The following is a 21,112-nucleotide window of genomic DNA, read 5'->3' as shown; positions in this document are numbered from 1 at the left end:
GTGGGAAGTGAAAACTGATTACCTGAAAATGGCATTTTTTCCTTCAAATCAAAATTTATTTTTTTTTGTCTTGATTTCTTTTTGGTTTTTTAGGTTCAAATAGAAGATAAAGGTGTAATGAATACAAAAAAATTTAGTTTACGGATTTCGGACAGGAATTACGAGCTCCATCGTGTCTTTTGCTCATCTTTTATTACATGTTCATGGGTAATAGGTATATAATTACAGTCAGATACATTTTTAATAAGATATATTCTTCAGAAATCTTGACTTTCTGACCATAATTGTTAATATTATTTTGTGCTTTATTTTACCAAATAATGTTTTCATTACAGTTAAGGAATTAATACGAAAACGAATACTACCGGACTTGATCTGTTTATTTAATTTATTAATATATATTTAACTACCCATTCACACATTACAGAAAATCCGACGCTTCAAAAATTTAAGCAAATATTGATAAGATGATTCGTTATCTTTAGCCACAAAGGGGGGATTTATTGAGATAGCTGTTGTGGTGGTAAACTATTGAAGTAAACTAATTGGGTAAACAACCAGAGCTCATAAACTATGCCCACCCGATGGTGTTAACTATCTTTAATTGTTTTGTTAGATCAAAACAACCCATATGTATTTAAACTGCGAATGGCAAACCAGTTAGTGCCAAAATGCGAACTTATTTTTTGATATACTGATTTAACAAAAGCGCAAAAACTATCTAAAGCTATACTAGATGAAACAAAAAATAATAGTTTAAACTACTTATTTGCTGAGCCCATTTTGAAGTGAAGTATTATGTTGCTGTAAATTAGTAAATAAATAAATATTATATTTAATAATACTTATTTATGAGCGAGACAACTAAATTACTATAGCTTTTATAGTGCCAGGGAATTCCAAGACCTACGATATGCTGTTCTCCAATTAATAAAATTGCTTGCATTTATCTCTACTAGAATAAGTCGAGCATTTAAGATTTTAAACATGCCAGTGCGTCTTTAATTGTTATTTGTTTCTGTGATGATGAGTAAGAGCTTTAATTTTGTTTGTCTCTAAAATTATCCAACATTTAATTAGGCCTCGATAAGTATTTAAGTGCATTAAAAATGCTTGAAAGCCTATTAGTTGGAAATTATCTAGGGTTTTTTACAGTGATCGCTAATCAATCAGCAATATTAATCGGAAATACAAAGTCGTTACACTAACAACTTACAAGCCGGACGTTTAAATGAAAAAGTACCTGTAAATATACTCTTAGGTTCATTTTTTTGTGACATCTTAAATGTAATCATCTCAAGATCTAGTTCAAAACTGAAGCATACTAAAGCTGCTAGGGCATTTCACCTTCACCGTTAACCCTTTCTCGTTTCATTTAAAATTCACAAAATAAACAGTACAAATAAAATGTTGTTGTGATAAATAAGAACTAAATGTATTGTATTTTTATTTATTGTATTTTCGAGGTTGAATTCTTAAGAAAACATCAGTTCATCATCTGTTTTAGCCATCAAAAGGGCGGCTATTAATATCGGCCTAAAATTTCATCAATGCTGGCAGTGAAAAAATCTACAGATCCAACCCTATATAAGAGATCTGTAATGGATCTGATTTCACTATCAACTCCGAGTCGTTGAATATAAACATTACTTACGAATAATGATGCAGATCAAGTACTTGTTCGTCCTTATCGCCGTCCTGATGCTGGTCGTCCTGGGAGCCAACGAGGCCGAGGCCGATTGCCTCTCTGGCAGATATCGTGGTCCCTGCGCCGTTTGGGACAATGAGACCTGCCGACGCGTTTGCCGGGAGGAAGGAGGAGGCCGGGTCAGTGGACACTGCAGCGCTCGCCTCCAGTGCTGGTGCGAAGGATGCTAGGGAAGGACATGAATAATTACCCACTGAATTTGGACCAGAACCTAATCCTACTTAATCACGATATTTAAATAAATTGAACTATTTGATGCATCAAAAACTTACAATATATATTTATATATATTAATGCAGTTGCGTGTGCTTTTGAGATCTCATCACGTCTTGCGGTGTAGCTTATTGCTAACTCTGGACACGCTCAGGGGAATTTTGCAACTTGGGGAATCCTAGAGAGATATTTGCTGTATCGGACAGTTCTTGAGAAAATAAAATGTTTATATCAAAGGGACTGACAAAATATTTATTACAAAATTTTAAAAAAATGTCTCATTTATTTAAAATTTTAACAAAAAGGGAAACAACTTCGGCACTTCTAAGTTGTTATACCCTTGCGATTTTTAATTAAGAAGGATATTATAAAAGTAATAACTAAGCCAAAAATGCTTCTGACCAAACGTATAATACCTTCAAAGGGGTATAAATATTTAAATATTAATTCATCCTTTTATATAATAATTCTTGGAAAAATAAAAGCTTAAAAATATTATAACTAAGTCAAAGAGGCATCAAATTCAATTTGAAAGCATTTCTGTGATAGTTTTTAGGAGGTTAACAAATCTTCATACTGAATTTTAAATTTTAAGGAATCCAAATTTTTTCATATTTTGGCAATTTTAACGATGTAACCCCTTATCAAATTTTGAAAAATATGTGAAATTTTGTTATTTTTGCAAACATGTCTAGAAAGACTCGCCTGTTTATGCTGAACAGGAATATATATGATTTATGGGTTCGGAAATGACTCCTTCACTGGCTAAAATCATAATTCCCTGTAAGAAGACCGCAAATATTTGCATTCTTAAATTCTAGAATCCCGGATGTTAGTTTTCTTCGTTAACTTATATTAATTTACATCTTTAAAGTTTTTTTTTCAATAATTAAACACGATAAAGATAAATTATTAAATCCTAAATGTAACCAATTTGTTTTAGAAATCCCCATAATACTGAATAGCCACTGTTGTCTTTTGGGGTTTCTATATTCGTAACATTGTTAATATTTTCCTTTATTTAAGATTGTCAAAGCAGTCTTATTGAATCTTGACAGGTGGTTTTGATTTTAATTGTTTTTTGTTCGTTTATAATCTAATTTTAGCTTTCGCGATTAAGAAAACAACTCTTTATTAAAGCAATTTTTGCATTCATGAAATTCTTTATCTTTATTTTCCTAAAAAAAAGAATAATTTATTAAAAGCCTACCTACAAACTAAAGAAACTACATAAAATGCAATAAGATTGCTTGGAATGAAATCTCAAGTTATTAACAAAACATAGAAAACGTGCAAAGACTGGTGATTAGTGACTGTGCTCCCCGACATCGCCGCCACCTGACTGGCCAGGTGGCTGCAGCTGCTCTGAGAAGCGAAGTTGCTGCTATAAGTTCGCATCCAGGTTCTCATCGGTGTTCTCCTCCACGATCGCCTCATCCCAGGGCCCGTGGATGTTGAACTTGAATCGCTGCTGCCACACGAATATCAGCGGGCACACAAAGTTAATGAAGATCGTGGTTGTGGCGTAGAGGTAGAGCACAGGATGCGATATCCAGTACAGGGCCAAGCAGCATATACTAAAGATGGGCACCATGCATTGAGCCCGCCACTTGGCCTCCGTGATGATGGGATACAGTACAAAAAACACGGCAGCCTCGACGAGGAGCACAAAGGCGTGATAGGAACTCGGCAGGCGGGAGGCCAGGCAAATGGCTCCAAATATGGCAGCATTCAGAGAAATTGCCTAGGAATAAAATGATTAATTAAACAAATTACATCTTTCGTGTTAGAGAGTCCCACCTTCGAGACCATGGCCACATCCAGTCCATAGTGACTGAACATCAGGTTGGCCAGCAGGACGAAGAAGGTCATCGTGTAGATGGTATCCGTACTGATGGCCTGCGTTAGGGTGTGCAGCATTGGCGAGAAAAGGTACCCGAATAGAACCACCGTGACCAGGGTCTTTGAGTCCTCACCCAGCAGAGCCCAGCTCAGACTTCTGCCCCGGTAGAAGAGGTAGCCGAGCCCCGTCACCCCGCAACTGGGTACCAGGATCGTGGTGGGTGCGACGCTGTCGCTGAGCAGTAGCTGGTAGAGTATCAGGAAGCCGGTGATGCAGGAGATCTGGTTGTTGAGCACCGTGATGCCGGCTACTGCTTCGCGATACGTGTAAATCCGGACATGCAGGTTTGTGCGCAGATCCTTGAGGAAACTGGGGTCCGTGTAGTTGTCCGGGTATTCCCGGTTCGAGTACAGGTTCTTCACCCATGGCCTCCGCTTCACTTGCGCCTTCTTTACCATTTTTCACTCATCGAATTTTGTGTTTATTATTATTTTTATTCGGGGGTTGTGTTTTGAGTGTGCCCGAACAGCTGATGTGCGGTATTTTTAGTGTTGCGGTATTTTTTAAATTTATTATTATTAAGTGGTTTATTTATTAGAATTATATTTTATGTTTATAAATAAAATTAAAGGGTCTATAGTCAAAAAAGAAATTAAAAAATCAATATAATCGACCATATACAGGTAGTTTTTTATTTTAAAAAATACCACAAGGATAAATATCTGGTATAAACTACCCCTTGCTGTGAGGTATTTTCCATCGCTATCGAATCCGGTCACTCTATTCCCAACCGAGATCCGAGATTTTTTGGAGCACGCACTTGTTTGTTTTGTTTACACCAGCCACGGGAGCCATCCGTGAACCGAAGATTTGTGAAGAATCGACGTACTGGGGACAGAGGAGAGCAGCCTGCATCGGGAGCCCAATCCATGAGCTGTCTTCCGCTGAAATCGCCGCCGGTCGCGTGTCGTTTTAGAACGATAAACCACAGAATTTCCGAGAATATCAGAGCTATTTATGGCTTCGAATGCGCAACTCGGAAAAATCATTTTGATAGCCGCAATCGCCGTGTTTTTCTACTACTTCTTCTGGGTGGCGGTGCTGCCTTTTATGCTCATCGATGAAGGTGAGTTGGAGTTGGTAGTCCTCCGCCTCCTGGTCGGCTGTTATTAGTTTTATTGGATAATCTGGGCGGCTTTTGTGCAGTAATTAAAGTGACGCCGCAGCGCAAATTGGTCACGGCACGGCATGGCATGTGTGTATGTGTGTGTGTGTGTGGAAGGCGGAGGCGGAAAGCGATCCCCCTGATCCGGGCAGGTGGCAACGGCAACCCAAAGCCGGGGCTTACCTGGAATGCGGCTCCGAGTATCGAGAGAGGCTCAAGGTCAAGCAGTGATGCACAAAGTACAGCTTCTCGCTTACGAAAATTGTTGAAATTCAGCGCGGATTTTTAGGGGGGTTTTTTTGTTAATATTCAAAGATAATAAGTAATTTTAAACTTTAGTCATATTTTGCTTTGCAGTTTTTATATTATTGTTTAAATATTTACTCAAATAGTACTCACCCTTACACGTTGACCTATGTAGGTGTGTTGAAAAGTTAAGTTAGAATTATATCAGTACATAATTCCTAAAGTTCAGATAGCCCAATGACACATAAGCGCGATATCCCTTGCTTGGGTGTATCAGCACTTAAACATTTATTTCTACATGTGTAGGTATTACTCATTTTCAGTAATAACTTTTACCCAACCAGCGGTAATAACTCTTAAACATGTAGATATTTTGTCAAAATGAATTGTGAACTTCATTCCGTGACCAATCTAATTTGTTGTCTTTTAATAACCGGCTTTAAAATACAAAATCTAATCTGTAAGAAACACCCTATAAATAAAATGCATTTGGTACACAAAGAGAAACAAACGTTCGTTTAGAATTTGATATTAATATTAGGAAGAAACATTCACCCAGATCAGAACTCTAGAAATCTGTTTTGTGTATACCCACCTTTTTTAATATACTTTAAATGTCTTAATGGGCATCTCTTAAGATAGTTTCATAGTAATCTATAGTTTTAATCCTATCTGAAACTCACAGTACCTTTTCGTTGTCTCCAAACAGGTAATCCCATTCGGCTCTTCTTCCCACCGCTGAAATACGCCTTCATAGTGCCCACTGTATTCGGGGTGATCTTCCTCGGCGGCATCGCCGCGTTCTCCTTCTACCACATCTGGAACCTGAAGGTGAAGCGCGATTAAAGACAAAGGTTATCAATTGACGGGCAGACGTGCCTACGATTCCGCTGACAAACAGGGAAGAGCAGCAGCAATAGCAGGGAAATCAGTCGATAGCAACATGCCGCAGTGGCTGGTAATTGGAATCTCGGGCGTCACTTGCGGCGGCAAGACGACGCTGGCCCACAGCCTGCATGACTACTTCAAGGGGCTGAGTGGAGCGCCGCTGTGGAACTCACCGTACACGATCGGCGAGGTACGGATGATCTCACAGGATGACTACTTCCTGCCCATGGAGGACAAGCGACATCAGCGCAATGAATCGCTGAACGCAATCAACTTTGAGCTGCTCACCTCGCTTGACATGGCCAAGATGCTGAACGACATTGCGAACATAATCAAGGGGCGCCACGTGGCCCAAGGGCCGCCGGAGCAACTGGTGACCTATGCAAATTTCGAGCACTACGCTCTGCAGTTCCAGCAGCAGTACAACTACAATGCGAACTACTACAAGCAAGGTAATGGAGGGGCCTACCACTATGCTCCCCATCAGCAGCATCATCAGCAGAGGCACCACCATCACCATCATTCCCAGCAGCAACAGCATCAGCAGCAACAGCTCCATCAGCAGCAGCAGCAGGCAGCGCACATAATGCGCCTCAATGCCCAGATAGCAGCCCAGCTGAGGGACAAGAAGATCAACTTCCTCCTGGTCGAGGGCTTTATGATATTCAATCAGCCGGAGCTGCTGGCGCTGTGCAACCTCAAGTATCACTTTCATCTGCCCTATGAGAAGTGCTTCGAGCGGCGCAGCAGGCGGACCTACGATCCGCCGGACGTCACCGGCTACTTTGAGCTGTGTGTCTGGCCCCACTACGAGAAGAACTTCAACGAGTATCGCGACTGCAAGGACATAACATTCCTCAATGGCGAGATAGCCAAGGATAAGATCTTTAAGTTTGTGCTCCAGCGCATTGTACACTACTTTGAGGAGCGTTGCGAGGTCCCGGCACCGGCTCCAGTGGCCTGTCCGCCGCAGCAGAAGCGTTTCGGGATGCTCTATGTGGGACCGAGTAACAACAACACGGTGCTGCCCACAGCCTGTCCCATGGAGCAGTAATAGGTACCACATATATTGTAGATTTGCAGGGATTTCCCCAAGAAATGGCTTTGAATTGTAATCTTTATAAAATTAATCTTGAAATTAAGCTAATTTTGGGCCTTGTTTCAAGGGACTTCAATTCACTAGCTATTTTTGGGGCATTCCTATATATAGAAAGTTCCGAAAAACTGATGTTAAATGGTTCAAAAATTATTTGAATTAGTTTCCTTTGTACAGTAGGTTTTATATTGTAAGAAAATTGAAAGGGTAATACGGTTTTTCATTGACAACATAAGGTTTACCTTCATAAAGGATAAGCCACTTTCGTCCCTTAAAAATTTAAAAATATTTTCCTTAAAAATAACAATATGCTTAGTGCTTTGAAATGTGAAAATAATTTAAAGACAGCCTGGAGCTAGCTTCAGAGGCATCTTAAAAAAATAAGAGTACTCATATTGTCATTGAAAGGTTACCCATTTCTGTACAAAATGAAATCGACCCGCCCGAGGCCTACATATATTATGTACAACTTTCAATTAGTTAGTCTTTATTTTTCGCATTAAGGTAGTTACTATGGGTGGTGACTTGGTCTCTCTGTGTAGCCAAGATTGTGAATTGAAGTAACCCGGTTCAGGAATTCATATATATATATAAATATATATATTTAGCTGTGCTAACTATTATTACACACTTGTATTGTTTACTATTACGTCGCATGTGGAATGGAAAGAGTAATTGTACTATATAATGGATATATTTAAATATGTATGCGCACCTTGTAAATACCAAAATTGAAAACTAATGCTAAGACCTATGACCTAATATATAAATATTTTTTTCTTGTGCGAAACAAAACACACAAATAAACAATAAACAAAAACCGAGCTGTTTTCGAACTATTAAATTTGTTTATTTCGCTCATTAGAAGCCACAACACAAATAATAAATACAGAAATTATAAAATATAATAGTAAATATACAGGCTTGTAGGCTAGTTAGTTAGTTGGTTGGTTTTTAAGTTAGTGAAGGGGTTGAGAGTCCGTGGTGGCTTGCCAATTTATTGCCAATTGCAGTGAGTTCTTCGCATCCTCTGTGGCGGGCTACATGGATTATATCAATGTATCTTTATTATGCTTACAATTATGGTAATAACTTTTGCTTATAAGAGGCGCAGCATCTTCCAGGAGCTGTCATTAAAAATCATTAATCATCTAGCAAACCCAGAGCGGGACCAACTCACCCACTGGGTTATTAGAGGGCATCCCAGTCGGTCTGACTGTTGTAGACCTCCTCCTCCAGCCATACCGCATAGTTGGCCTTGAAGTAGTCCGTCAGCTCCACCTTGCGATCCCACCACCCCGAGTGGCCAAAGAAGGCAAAGTCCGAGTGTGTAAGGATCTCGTCGCTGGGAAAGCCACCCTCCACGCCGTAATCGTTGAGCTGCTGCTGCTGCTGCTGACTGTGACCGCCGTTGTTGCCCCCGTTTCCGCCACTGTTCCCATAACCATTGACGTCGGAGCCGTTGTTGCCCATCCCATTGTTGCCCGCCATCATGTTCGATTGCTGGGCATTCTCCGCATTCTGGGCGGCAGTGCCATTGTTACCGCACTTCTGTGTGGCCTCCGGATAGCGTCGCAGGTTGAACCTGTCCACGCAGGCCCGCAGCGTGCACTCCTCCGCCTGGAAGTCCCACGGACGCGACTCCAGGTCGTTGCCAAAGGCCCAGTCGTCGTTCAGGCGATGCCGCACCTTTGAGTATATTGCACTCATGGTCTTCATGTTCGACTTCCGCCACTGGCGACCCAAGTACTTGGTCTGCATCTTCAGCAGCTTCAGCACGTACAGCTGCATCATGGCGTGGCGCACCTTGAGCGTCTTCTTCAGGATCGGCGCTGACTTGAACACCACCAGCATCATGACGCGCGAGTGCTTCCACTTGATCAGCTTGTTGAGGATGCGCAGCAGGTTGATGCAGGAGAAGACGTTCCGCCAGGAGTACGGCTTGTCAGACATCTCTCCGCCGTAAACGAAGCTGTCGCCGCTCAAATCCGGCTGCTCGCCAATGACGCAGGAGGGAAAGTCCAGCAGGGGAATGGAGTTCTTGGTGTTCACGTATTCGGTGATTGTTTGGTTAAAGAACTTGAGGACTAGCGGGATGCAGTTGGCAAAGACTAGGTGCTGGGACATGAACTCAAACTGGTAGACGTGGTTAATCTTGAAGTGCTTCAGGTAGAGCAAAATAATGGCCGACACAGCCTTCACGATGATCTCCTTGTGCCGGCCCATGTCCACTGTTAGCTTCGTGGACTGTGTGGCCGTCAGCGGCATCTTCTTGGGCAGCACATCGGCCATTATGTTGATGCTCTCCGTCTTGGACTTGGAGGTGGGCGAAGCCGCCAGCAGGACCTTGAGCAAAGCAATCATATATTGGGGTAGGTTGGGCAGGATGGCCTGGTACAGCACCTCGGCCGGCGTCAACTTGATCTCGTCCTCGTGTGTAGAAATCGGGTTTCTGGCTATGTCCTCCTCCTTCTTGATCTGCACATCGGCCAGGCTCAAGTACATGTGCCGCTGCAGCGTCTTGAAGCCCTCGTGAATGGGCTGCGGCAGTCCAGCCAGACTCTCGTGGTCCCCGATCAGCGAGTACCCAATGAACTTGTTCCTCGAAATGTCCAGGAACTGGTCAATGTCCTTCTGCCGCACCTTGGGCGTCCAGGGCAGGCGAGCGGTTATCTGTATTGGCGGCACGGCAGCCGGGGCTTGTGTGGAACTGGGCTGGTTATTGGGATTGGCCGTCGAGGTGGTGGAGGAGGCCGACGAGGAGGGGTCATCGTAGGGCCGATAGTATTGCGAGAGCTCCTCCTCGCCGTTGCCACTGCCGCCGCCATTTCCGCTGCCATTGTTGGCATTGTTCTGACCCTCGTTGCCACTCATCTCCATGTCGATCTGTTCCGGCTCGTCTAGAAAACGCTGCTTCATCAGGGAGCGTCTGCGGAGGGGAAGGATGTAAATCTAACCTGAAAAGGACACCCCAAACTTTTACTCACTTGAAATTCCTCTTGGGATACTGGTTCTCCAGTATATCGGTGGCCGTGGCCGGCGGAGAGCTCGCTCGCATGCACTTGGTGACCTCCAGTGTGTCCTCGGTGATCGGTTCCAAGCCCACCTTCAGCCGGTATTCGTTCTTGAGATTCTTGAGGACATCCATGCCGCCCAGCCCAAGCAGCGAGACCTTCCACAGCAGCAGGACAACCTTCTTCATGGGAAACTGGGGTGCAGCCCCGCTGCAGAAGCGTGTGATCATGCCCAGCAGCTTGACTGCCAACAGCTCGCCGTCGGGCAGCGGCGAGTTGATGTCCTGCACAAAGGACTCGGCCAGCTCCTTGTAATCCTCACTGCCTCGCTCTCGCTCGTCCCGGATTGTCTCTGTGATGATGTACAGCACGGACAGGATCACCCTAATGTCCGTCGAGTCCACCAGCGTCACATTAGTGATCTTAACGGCCACTATGTCCGGCGAGCAGGCGCTCTCGATCTCCATGTTGAGCAGGTCGATGAAGGAGGCGAAGACGCCCAGCTTGTGCAGCACGAGCACATTGTCCCGGGTGATCTGGTGCTGCTCCTCGTCAGACTGCACCTCCGCCCAGCAGCCCTGCGCCAGATAGAGGATGCAGCGGGCGGCCTGCATACGAAAGGCGCGGTCGGAGACCTCCAGCTGGTCCACCAGCTTCATCACGATGCCGCGCTGGGCGGCCGGGTCCTGCTTCTGCCAGTTGGGCGGCAAATCGTACAGCTCCATCTGGTCCTCGAAAGCCTTCACGTTCATCTGGAACTCGCTGAACTCCGTGTAGCTGTACAGCTCTGCGATTTCGTTCTGGTAACCGTCCACGTCCGCGTAGACGAAGTCCAGGTCCGGCCCGTCGCAGTTGGCGTCCGCATCGTGGGTGTCCTGCTCGAAGGAGTTGTTTATCGACGAGAGCATCATCTGCAGGCTGTTTTTTCTCCCCGCGGAGACCTACTGCTGTCTGCTGTGTGGGTGCGGGCGTGTGTGTGTGTGTGCCGCGAATGTGTGTGTGTGTATCAGAGTCCTGCGGAAGTGGGCGGGTTGGCCGGGCTGGGCGTGGCTGCTCGCTGGCCTCCTCGCACGCTTTCTCGCTCGCTCCGTGGCGCTAATTTCACTCTACAATTTTGTATCTTTCGAATTTCCCAAATAACAAAAACACAGCAAACGCACAATGGAAAAAGATAGATGCGATAGAGATGGCAGTAGTGTTTTTTATCGCTATCGGATTTTAACGCTATCGGATTTTTATCGCTTTCAGATTTTTATCGATAGGCGAACAGTGTTGCCAAACTGCTCATGATTTTCGGGATTACCTTAAATTATTGTACCATGAAAATGTTAACTAACAAATTTGACACTGTTATTCTGTTTTTTGTGTATGATTGATTAACATGAACGTTTACTCTTGCTGAATATTAATTATATAAATACTAATTATAAATAGAAACTAAAAAATATATAAAAAAAAGTTAGAATTAAAAAAAATTAAAGCTGATTTTTTAAAATTAAATATTTCATTGCCGATTTTTCAAAAAAAAATAGGTATAGGTAAAGCATTTTATATTCAAATTTAGAGTGCGTCTAGAAAAACGTACTAATTTTTTTGAATTTTGTAACAAAATCTTAAAATAATTTGACACTAAATTGGGAACCCTTCTTTGAAGGTTTTCGATTAAAAAATATACAAAAGTAAAAAAAATCTCCTTTGGACTCACTTATATGCCAATCTTTTCAATAAGCCGCTCAGGCAATTTAACTTTTATTTTATTCGTCATAATTTAAAATTGAAAATAAAACTTATTTGTCAATTTTAATCAGTTTTTATTTTATTGGTCGTGCTGTTATGTTTAATATTTTATACTTAGAATTTAAAAAAAAACCACAGAAAATACTATTTCTTAAAAATCAGCTTTTTTCTTAGCTTTTTGTAATCGAGCTTTTTGCTCAGAAAAAGTACCATCACTTTTAAATATTGATATAAAAAAGAAAAAATTCTCACTCGCCGGTCACATTTTATTTACTCTTCAAAAGCAATATTATTAAATTGTGCGTTTACGATTACGACATAAGTAAGCCCCAGACAATAGGAATCACAAGTGTTTTGCCTAGATAAAGCATATCTGCTGCCGAGTCACACTTGGCGAACAGCTGTCAAGCGAGGGCATAAAGGAAAAGGGAAAACAATCAGTTTCGGAATTGTACTTTGCTCCCAATTTTTTGTGCATACATATCTGCCCATCAGCGTGAGCTTGCAAGAATCTGCCATTCTATTTGTATCCGTGCATATTCCGTGGTGAAATCGGGGATATATAGTAGAATATGGCCGGCCGATCCATCGCGCACTTTCTGTTCGGCTCCCTGGCCATTGCCTTGGGCTCGTACGTCTACCTCACCATGCAAGTAATTACCCTTTCCAGAACAATAAGCTCCTCCGCCTCCTCTAATTTGCTCTATCAACTCTCGAATCAAATGGCTTGCATGCGTAATGAGCGGGCGGCGGTAATCAGGCACCCCCTGTTACGCGGTCGCGGACGTGGGCCAATCCTGACCAGACATTGTGGCGTGACTCACCGGAAAGTAGCCCCCGACTTTGAATTTGACCCTGATTAATTATGCATCTCCGTCAATCTGGTTAAAGGTCAAGTTCGCGCCAAGGATGACTTGCAGATGGGATTTAATTACTTAATTCTATTTAAATGACTCAAAATACATTTTGGGAATTTTTAAAATTTACAAAAATACAGGCCTATTTCCGTCCTTATTCTTCAAGTTTTCTGGTTTACCTTTCGTATTTATATTTCTCTATTAAAAGTTTAAAATAAAAAGCACATTTAAAAGATTCTAAGACTGAAATAATATTAAAATATTTCTTAATTTTTTAAAGCGCGTTCTTAAACTGACAAGGAGATCGAGTTCTATTATTATATAGGCTAAAAAAAAACAACATTTCTTATGACCATAATTTCATCAGGTTTTTCGTACCTCGCAACATTTTAAATACCACACTAAAAACAACTCAAAATTACTTTTCAAAATTTTAAAAACCACTTGTTTAGTTATCAAAATACATACATATAAATAATTTATTTGGACTTGCACAAACTATCCTTGCCATTGAATGTCAACGTAAACTTCAAAGTAATCCCACCATCCCGGTTATTTTGCAGCTGTTGAAGTATGAGTCTCAGGCAATTTCAGACCATTACCCGCCAGGCCTTCAGGGGCTATTCAAGCAGGCGCTCCTCCTTCACACCCACCGCCCTCAAGTTGAGTCAGGGCCAAAGGCAGAGCCTGCGTTTCTGCTCCGTCCTGCTGCCCGTCAGCTGTGCGGCCAGTATCGCACCCGCATCCGCCACGTCTGCCGCCTCGTACTCCACAGCAGCAGCCGTGAGTAGTGCGAGTAGATGTTGAAGTTGCTCTTTAAACGTTGACTAACTCAGTTGCCTTGTCTTTATGCCAAACTAAACTTTATTGTGACTGCCTATGCCCTATGTTCTTTGTGCTTTACTATATTGTATATTCCGTAGAGGTTGAGTCCTACTTTGATATCCACTATCTTATAACGCCTACTATACCCTCTCGTTTTGCCCTGGCTTTCAGATCGACATGTCTGCTAACAACGATTACAAGAACGCCGCCTCGATCTACGAGTTCACCGTGAAGGATACCCATGGCAACGATATCTCCCTGGACAAGTACAAGGGCAAGGTGTTGCTGGTGGTCAACATTGCCTCCAAGTGCGGCCTGACCAAGAACAATTACCAGAAGCTCACTGATCTGAAGGAGAAGTACGGTGAATCCGGTTTGGTCATCCTCAACTTCCCCTGCAATCAGTTTGGATCCCAGATGCCGGAGGCCGATGGCGAGGCTATGGTGTGCCATTTGCGTGACTCCAAGGCCGACATCGGTGAAGTCTTCGCCAAGGTATATAAACTAATTCTTACTAATGGCATACCGATGGCATTTTATGACTGGGCTTATCTTCCAGGTCGATGTGAATGGCGATAGTGCCGCCCCGTTGTACAAGTATCTGAAGGCCAAGCAGACCGGTACCCTGGGCAGTGGGATCAAGTGGAACTTCACCAAGTTCCTGGTGAACAAGGAGGGAATTCCCGTTAACCGCTATGCCCCAACCACCGACCCTATGGACATAGCCAAGGACATTGAGAAGCTACTGTAGGCCCTCATTAGCTTGTTAAGCTGTCTTATTATGCCTGAGACTGTGTTTATCGCGTAGCTTGTAGCTTGTAACCAACAAGCCAGTTCACCCAGTAATACTGTTGTGGGCTGACCACATGCACCGCATGTTATATTGTATACTATTGTCTACTCTATTTACTGGTTTTTGACTCCCACACCCCCACAAAAGATAACAATAAACGCCTATTTATCCCACACACACATACAACACTTTTGGGGAAACAGGGCACGTCTTTGGATTACGGACTCACCTGGCACGCTTGTAATCGCTTGCCCGCCTTCATAGCGACTGCCAGTAGGCATCCTCTCATTTTGCTGAGCCTCAGTTATTTGTTTTGTTTTGTTTTTAATGATTCTACAATTTTGGGGGCTGTCAGAGCGAATAAACTGGATCTGTCTCGATGATGATTTCCAATTGTAAGGCTTCTGATTTGAAAAAAATATTTATTTAAAATTAATAAACACAAACTAGGGACCTCGATCAATTAGTTTTGTCACCTTTCCAAGCCATATATGCCTTAATTTATACCAACCTTGCTTGATAATGGAAACAAATACCTCCAGTTGCACTTTCTCCCTTTCCTACTTGGTATTTTAAGCCACACTTGACTTTGATTTTAGCCATGGTAAAGTTGCAAATCTGCACAAGCCCGTAAACGTAAAACGTAAATACTTCACATTAACCTTACCGAATCCGAGCAGTCACTGGTCTTCGCCAAAATAACTTCGATTGCGCAAATTTGCCTGACCAGCAGCAGCAGCACCCCCAAAAAAGTGATTTCCATTCGGGGGGGCCAATATCTCGAGCTCCTCCTGCCGCTTAAGTTCAAGCGGTTCAACGTCTCTCGGGCTCGGATTTCAAGTTCAAACGAGATCGGCGCAACTCTGACCTTCCGACAATTACATGAAAATGCTGCACTGCCCAATTACGGGATGCTAACGAAATTCGGAGTTGCTATTTGTATCAGTCGCAGAAAAATATGTGAATCTAAATTCTGTGATTCTAGAATTCTAGATTCTTCGAACTAGAACTGGGTAAAAGGCCTTAAAAATATTTTATTTCCATATTTTTACATTTTTTAATTAAAATAAAATCCAGGGAAAACCCTCTTAAGGAAACGTATAAGTAGATTCCCTGAACTAAACCTAGTTAAAAAGGTTTAATTTATTCTATTCCCTTTTTAAATTTTTGTTTAGTAAAGGAAAATACAGTAAAAAACCTCTTAAAGGAACAATAATCAATCCCAAAAGCCTTCAAGGACATTCTTTCAATAATCAAACTTATTTATTTCAATTAGAGTTTGAATCAAAATAGGCTTTATTTTATTAAGATTATTTATTAAGATTTCATATAACTTATATTATAAATTCTCTGTATTTTTGAAACCCCATTTTTCTCCCACTGTTGGTGCGTGCCACACAAGTGTGAAGCGATGACAGCAATTTGTTGAATGCATCATCGATCAAATGCGATCGCTCCGTCGCCAGGTCGAATGCCTTTAATTGTACAACTGGGGCAAGCATCTGAGAGACTCATCCCTAAACAGTTTGGGCCAGGTCACCAGTGCGGTGTCTATTGTGGCTATTGCTATTCCTATGGCTGCTGCCGTTGACTTTGACACTGATCGCGATCGCGATCGCTCCCGCAATTCCACCTGAAAATCCGTATAAATATGCGGGGCACAATCCGCCGATTGATCAGACAGCAGTGAGCTTCGGTGTTGGTGGTTGTCAGCAGTGATTGGACTTGGACTTGGAGAATAACAGGATCTGAATCAGGATGATGCGAGGACTGCTGGTGGTCCTGCTGGTGGCCTGTAGTCAGGCTAATGGCGCCACCCATGTGAACATCTCGATTGCCCAGCAGCCGGCCACTAATCCGGCGGATGTTAACTACGTGGAAGGTGGCCGTGCTCCGGCGGAACTGAGAGCGGGTCCGCAGCGGGATGAGGATCAGCAGTTTCAGCGCATCAAGGAGCGACAGCAGCAGCAGCTCCAGTCCCAACAGCAACAGCAAATGACTCTAAATCAGCAACAGCAACAGCAGCAGCAGCAACCGCAACAACCTCAGCAGCTCTCGCCACGCCAAGGATTGGGTCTGCAGCCCCCGGTTCAGGGTCAGCCGCCGATGTCCAAGAACGGACGACTGCCTCGTCGCCGGAACCACAACCGCCGTCCCTCGCTCCACCAGCAGCCGCCGCAAGCAAGTCCTCACAGCGGTCAGTTCCGACAGCGCAACCAACAGCTGCGCCAGAATCAGGAGTTCGAGCGCTACATCCAGTCCTACCATAGCCATGGACCCACTGTGGAGACGGTGAGTCTGCCATCTTAGACCTAAGATAAGGTAAAGTACTGAGTTATCCACTATTTTCAGGTCTACGAATCCTCGAATCCCGCACCGCAACGCTACACACAGTCCAGCTCGGGCGTGACTTCCACTGTGGATGTGGAAGCTGCTCCACAGAAGTTAGTCTCCATTGGAGGCGGTCACCGATCCCAGCAGCTGCGCATGTTTGAACGCCAGGTCGCTGCTCCCGTTTCCACTCAGGGTCAGAGTGCCAACGTGGAGGTGGCTCCCGATAGCAAACCCATCTATGAGCCAGCCCAGGCTCCCGTGCAAGCGCCAGCTGTGAGCGTCAGTTCATCTTCTTCGGGCGGTAGCAGCTCCTCCTCTGCCTCCTCTTCCTCCTCATCGTCTTCATCGAGTTCTGTTCCTGCTGCCGCGGCGCCTTCTCTTCCTGCTGAACCGGCTTCAGGATACGATTCCTCGGTGGGTTTCAATCCTGCCACCAGCTACAATCGTCCCAGCTACGATCAGAGTGGTTATGGATACGAGGATGCCCCAGAGGTGGACTACCAGGAGTCGTATCCACCAGAGGTGGACGATGGCCAGGGCTACGAAGACTACGGCGAGCAGTCGGGCTACCAAGGAGGCTCGGGCTACCTGCCACCGGCTCCTCCAAGGAGCTACACGCCGCCGCAACGTCCACTGGTGACGAAAACCATCCAGATTGTGCAGCCCGCTCTGAAGGCCAAAAAGTACGAGGTTCGTCATCCGGCCATCCAGAAGGAGTTCTATGACATCGAAGAGCGGGTGGTGATTAAGCCGGCGGGCACTCTGGTGGTGGAGCTGGAGCACCCTGTGGCCAAAATTCCCAAGGGAGAGACCCTGCTTCCCCTAGGACATCCCCATCCCGCGGTGGCTGCCGCCTACAACACTGGCCAGGTTCAGACTCAGAGCTACAACAACAACGGTGGTCAGGAGTACAGGCCCTCTTACGATGCAGCCCCAGCTGGCAAGGAACAGCAGGCCACCACAGTGGGTTCCAGTGTGACCACCATGCCGTCCTACGATCAAGCGCCCAAGGACGAGTATGTGGAGTCGCGTTTGCTGCAACCGCAGCCCCTGGGAGATGTTACCGATGGCCGCGGTTCCTCCGGCTCCTCCTCCGTCTCTGTCTCCGCCGTGGATGCCAGCGGAAATCCATTGAAGATCAACGCCAAGCACCTCACACCCAACATGATCCAGCGGCCGGAACAGGAGCAGGAGCAGTATCCTCGTGGGCAAAGGGTCTATCAGCCGAGAAACAAAAACTTCAATCGTCAGCAGTATGCCGAGGACGATGACTACTTCTCCGGCGAGTACCTGCCCAATGTGAATGCCGGCAGTGTGGACGCCAAGCCCGCGAGGTTGGAGCTGGCCGAGGCTGAGGAGGAGGAGCGACCCACGCAGATCATTAAGCATGAGCACAAGATCCATCTGCCGCCGTCCCAGCACAACATCTACCTAGGACGCAGTCGCCAGACTCCGCTCAAGGAGAGACGCATTCAGGAGGTGCCTGCCCAGGTGACCGAGATCAAGCCTTATCTGCGCAATCATGTGGGACCTACGGTGGTCTATGCCAAGACCCCAGCACCCAGGACCTATTACAGTCAGCCCTCGAGACAGAGAGTTGCCGAAGAGCTGGACTACAGTGCTCCATACTCCCAGATGAGATTCAGTCCTGACAGCAAGTCCTCCAGGTTGGTCGAGGCACCCAAAGAGGCGCCCAGGGAGGAGCTTAAAAAGGAGGAGTCGCCGGCGAACACTCACATCCAAATCCAAATAGCCAACGAAGCACAGAAGCCCCTAGTTGTTTCCTCCACCATTGCCCCGGACTGCGACAGGGGACAGCAGCAGCAGCAGAGATCAGGAGAGTTGCGAGAACAGAAATCCCAACGCTTGGTTGAAGCACCCAACTCCGAGGTTTCTGCCACTCAGGCCACGCCCTCGCAGTCGAAGGCCCAACCGGTGGACGTGGATGTGACCGTGAACGGCGGAGCTGGACATCTGAAGCCCAATGAGCGGGTGATAGCCGCCACGGCAGCGCCTACCGATGCGGCAGCCACCAGCGAGACCTTCCACAAACGACGAATTGTGGTGAATCATCCGTTCCAGACGGTGCGCGAGGTGGTGGAACATGAACCGATCACCAATTACCACCAAATCCAAGTGAACGAGCCGGCGCCACCTTCGTTGTATCATCAGGCCTACTACCAGCCGGCCCAGCAGACCCACGGGAGTTTGGTCCACTACCAGACCAGCTCCACCCATGGCAACCTCTATGCTCCCTATGGATAAACGGAACGGATTACGGCCAATGCATTTTCATTGTTAATTTGTTATCTAATTAATAATATAATTAAGAGCGTAGATTTTAAGCTAGAACCCTAAGACCGGTGGAAGGGCCCTTGCCATGTTGATGATGACCCTGATCTTCTTTCGCAAATAATTAGCTTTAAGAGCAAATGCAACTTGCCAATAAATAAAGGGCATACAAAATGCTACATAAAAATGAAAGGAGTTTGGTATTTAAGGTGCAAACTGCTCCTGCTTATAAATATATAAAATGTTTGGTACTTTATTGTGTTATCACATATGTACATATTATATGGCTTATGCATTTCTATATAGAAAAATATATCAACTTGAGTTTTTCCTTAGATATAGTCATGAGCAGCTTAAATGTGAAAAATAAGAGTAAAAGGCAAGCTTTTACTGTTGCTTTCATCTTACCATCGAGTGCCTTTCTTTGGTTCCCCTAAGCTCTTTTCGGTTTCACCAGGGGCTCATCATCACTGGAGCTATCCGATTGCGGATTAGCAGCCGCTTTGCGTAACACTTTCTGTCTCAATGGCTCTTCATCGCTGCTGCTGGAATCCAATTCCAAGTTGGGATGAGCTGCTTGCTTTTGCCTCAAATTGGGTCTCTCGTCGTTGCTGGAATCATCCGAAAGCTCAGCACTGGCTTGATTCAGCACATTGGCTATCTTCTCCGTAGTGGCCGAGACTTCAGCGGGTTCGGCACTGCGAGTGGACAGTACAGCAGCGCTTATAATCGTGGTAGTGGAAGGAGCATCCAACTCGGGTTCTACAACAGGATTACGTAGTAATTACTGTTTCGATTGAATAAGGGTTTCCTTGCTTACCCTGCTCGTTGAGCAAACCATGGTTGGCTTCCCGGCGCTTGGTCACAACAATTGCTGTGACATAGAAGGTGACAATGGGCAGCAGGACAACCACGGCCACGGCGATGAGAAAGTTATTCAGCTTGCTTTCTCGCTGGCAGCATTTCAGGGTTTTAGACCAGTTGAGGCGGGTGCGGTTCATCTGGAAAGCCATCAAAGTGGTTCATAACTCAGCCGTTGAAAGCTTAAAATACCCACATTATCCTGCAGATCGAAGCACACTTGGCCCTTGCTCGCCTTCTCCATGTCCTTGTAAAAGGTGTTCAAATTCAGATAGTCCACCTTGCAGGCATTGCAAACGTCGTCCTTGTTACGGGCCAAGCAGCCATCAAAAATTGTGGAGTAATGGTCGTAATTGTATGAATTATTAGCCCTTTTGCAATCTGTTGGGGGACGGAAACGCTAAGATTTTTGGGAATCCCCTGAATAAAATACGAACCATCGCAGTTGGCCTTTTCCCAGAGATTCGTGAGGATGCCCTGCGTGGTGGGCACAATGTTGATCCTGTCCGAGTCTAGATACAGCTTGGAACAGTTCTCGTTCGCCATGAGATTGTTATAAAGGCCGACGAGGTTGTGGTACTCCAAGTCGCATCCAACGCAAATTTTAACGGGCACCGACTTTGTTGTGGCACAGTAGATAAAATACATCTGCCCGTCGCCCAATTCGCCTAGCAGCGTCTTGCAGGACTTCGCCAGCAACAGGTTGCACTGGCCACAAAGGATGAAGGCAAACAGCAGGAAAACCAAAAAACTCTTCATGTTTTTGTTTCAGTTTCGGCTTTTGTTTCAAGAACACGAAGAAGAAGAAGAGGATGAGAATTAGAGATGACACCTTGCAGTCAGTATATACCATACCCGCCCACTTTTGGTATATACACATATACACATTCATATTTTTAAAAAATATTTAATTTTCATATTTAAGTGAGCTACATTTAGTTCGGAAAGCTCTTTTATTACCTTAACAAACCGGCATTCGAGTTTACACATTTGGAAAAATAAAATTTTAGCCAATTTCCGACAACTTTAACGATGTAACCCCTTAAAAAATTTAAAAATTATATATATTAAAATTGTGAATAGAATAGAAACAAAGCTAATTGATATACATTTTGGTGATCACCAACCAATTAAACACAAGCTCCATTTAAAAATAGCGCCTCTTTCAAAGTGACCAGAGTTTTACCTCGTGAGTCACGCTGGTGCTACTGGGCGATCTTCAAGACCGCCGCTGGTCACA

General features: G+C 44.7%; 8 protein-coding genes across 14 annotated transcripts; 5 read left to right on the top strand and 3 right to left on the bottom strand.

Annotated features, from left to right (window-relative positions):
• The first annotated feature begins 1,531 nt into the window (after nucleotides 1–1,531).
• On the top strand, nucleotides 1,532–1,960 carry LOC121503152 (drosomycin-like). Its single transcript, XM_041777321.2, has one exon. The coding sequence runs from the start codon at nucleotides 1,660–1,662 to the stop codon at nucleotides 1,876–1,878; it is 219 nt and encodes a 72-aa protein (XP_041633255.1). The 5' UTR covers nucleotides 1,532–1,659; the 3' UTR covers nucleotides 1,879–1,960.
• Nucleotides 1,961–3,051: 1,091 nt separating this feature from the next.
• Nucleotides 3,052–4,292, bottom strand: PIG-C (phosphatidylinositol glycan anchor biosynthesis class C). Its single transcript, XM_017165640.3, has 2 exons — nucleotides 3,722–4,292; nucleotides 3,052–3,665 (listed from the first exon to the last, which is right to left on the bottom strand). Exons 1-2 carry the CDS (start codon nucleotides 4,220–4,222, stop codon nucleotides 3,306–3,308), a joined length of 861 nt encoding a protein of 286 aa, XP_017021129.1. The 5' UTR covers nucleotides 4,223–4,292; the 3' UTR covers nucleotides 3,052–3,305.
• A 264-nt stretch (nucleotides 4,293–4,556) lies between these two features.
• On the top strand, nucleotides 4,557–6,021 carry Dpm2 (Dolichyl-phosphate mannosyltransferase subunit 2). Its single transcript, XM_017165761.3, has 2 exons — nucleotides 4,557–4,890; nucleotides 5,885–6,021. The coding sequence occupies exons 1-2, from the start codon at nucleotides 4,782–4,784 to the stop codon at nucleotides 6,019–6,021; spliced, it is 246 nt and encodes an 81-aa protein (XP_017021250.1). The 5' UTR covers nucleotides 4,557–4,781.
• A 97-nt stretch (nucleotides 6,022–6,118) lies between these two features.
• LOC108073942 (nicotinamide riboside kinase 1) lies at nucleotides 6,119–7,983 on the top strand. Its single transcript, XM_017165756.3, has one exon. It carries the CDS (start codon nucleotides 6,119–6,121, stop codon nucleotides 7,115–7,117), a length of 999 nt encoding a protein of 332 aa, XP_017021245.1. The 3' UTR covers nucleotides 7,118–7,983.
• A 4-nt stretch (nucleotides 7,984–7,987) lies between these two features.
• Strip (striatin interacting protein) lies at nucleotides 7,988–14,773 on the bottom strand. 2 transcript variants are annotated; one of them, XM_017165754.3, is made up of 4 exons: nucleotides 14,615–14,773; nucleotides 10,147–11,048; nucleotides 8,340–10,088; nucleotides 7,988–8,286 (listed from the first exon to the last, which is right to left on the bottom strand). In XM_017165754.3, exons 1-3 carry the CDS (start codon nucleotides 14,672–14,674, stop codon nucleotides 8,351–8,353), a joined length of 2,700 nt encoding a protein of 899 aa, XP_017021243.1. In that variant the 5' UTR covers nucleotides 14,675–14,773; the 3' UTR covers nucleotides 7,988–8,286; nucleotides 8,340–8,350. The 2 variants fall into 2 exon arrangements, with proteins under 2 accessions (XP_017021243.1, XP_017021244.1); XM_017165755.3 differs by having other exon boundaries at nucleotides 8,344–10,088.
• Gtpx (Glutathione peroxidase homolog with thioredoxin peroxidase activity) lies at nucleotides 12,097–14,564 on the top strand. 5 transcript variants are annotated; one of them, XM_017165757.3, is made up of 4 exons: nucleotides 12,106–12,232; nucleotides 13,331–13,550; nucleotides 13,764–14,087; nucleotides 14,152–14,564. In XM_017165757.3, the coding sequence occupies exons 2-4, from the start codon at nucleotides 13,341–13,343 to the stop codon at nucleotides 14,341–14,343; spliced, it is 726 nt and encodes a 241-aa protein (XP_017021246.1). In that variant the 5' UTR covers nucleotides 12,106–12,232; nucleotides 13,331–13,340; the 3' UTR covers nucleotides 14,344–14,564. The 5 variants fall into 5 exon arrangements, with proteins under 5 accessions (XP_017021248.1, XP_017021246.1, XP_017021249.1 ...); XM_070286072.1 differs by having other exon boundaries at nucleotides 12,130–12,209; XM_017165759.2 differs by lacking the exon at nucleotides 13,331–13,550 and having other exon boundaries at nucleotides 12,097–12,232.
• Nucleotides 14,774–15,736: 963 nt separating the features above from the next.
• Nucleotides 15,737–19,203, top strand: LOC108073764 (ataxin-2 homolog). Its single transcript, XM_017165530.2, has 2 exons — nucleotides 15,737–16,677; nucleotides 16,738–19,203. The coding sequence occupies exons 1-2, from the start codon at nucleotides 16,144–16,146 to the stop codon at nucleotides 18,982–18,984; spliced, it is 2,781 nt and encodes a 926-aa protein (XP_017021019.1). The 5' UTR covers nucleotides 15,737–16,143; the 3' UTR covers nucleotides 18,985–19,203.
• Nucleotides 19,204–19,237: 34 nt separating this feature from the next.
• Nucleotides 19,238–20,676, bottom strand: LOC108073856 (osteopetrosis-associated transmembrane protein 1). Of its 2 annotated transcripts, XM_017165639.3 has the most exons (5): nucleotides 20,310–20,676; nucleotides 20,069–20,253; nucleotides 19,832–20,012; nucleotides 19,420–19,773; nucleotides 19,238–19,363 (listed from the first exon to the last, which is right to left on the bottom strand). In XM_017165639.3, the coding sequence occupies exons 1-4, from the start codon at nucleotides 20,629–20,631 to the stop codon at nucleotides 19,445–19,447; spliced, it is 1,017 nt and encodes a 338-aa protein (XP_017021128.1). In that variant the 5' UTR covers nucleotides 20,632–20,676; the 3' UTR covers nucleotides 19,238–19,363; nucleotides 19,420–19,444. The 2 variants fall into 2 exon arrangements, with proteins under 2 accessions (XP_017021128.1, XP_017021127.1); XM_017165638.3 differs by having other exon boundaries at nucleotides 19,238–19,773.
• Nucleotides 20,677–21,112: the final 436 nt, after the last annotated feature.

This window comes from Drosophila kikkawai, chromosome 3L, assembly GCF_030179895.1.
Source record: "Drosophila kikkawai strain 14028-0561.14 chromosome 3L, DkikHiC1v2, whole genome shotgun sequence".
Classification (NCBI taxonomy): domain Eukaryota; kingdom Metazoa; phylum Arthropoda; class Insecta; order Diptera; family Drosophilidae; genus Drosophila; species Drosophila kikkawai.
This window is presented reverse-complemented; position numbering and strand designations above follow the sequence as displayed.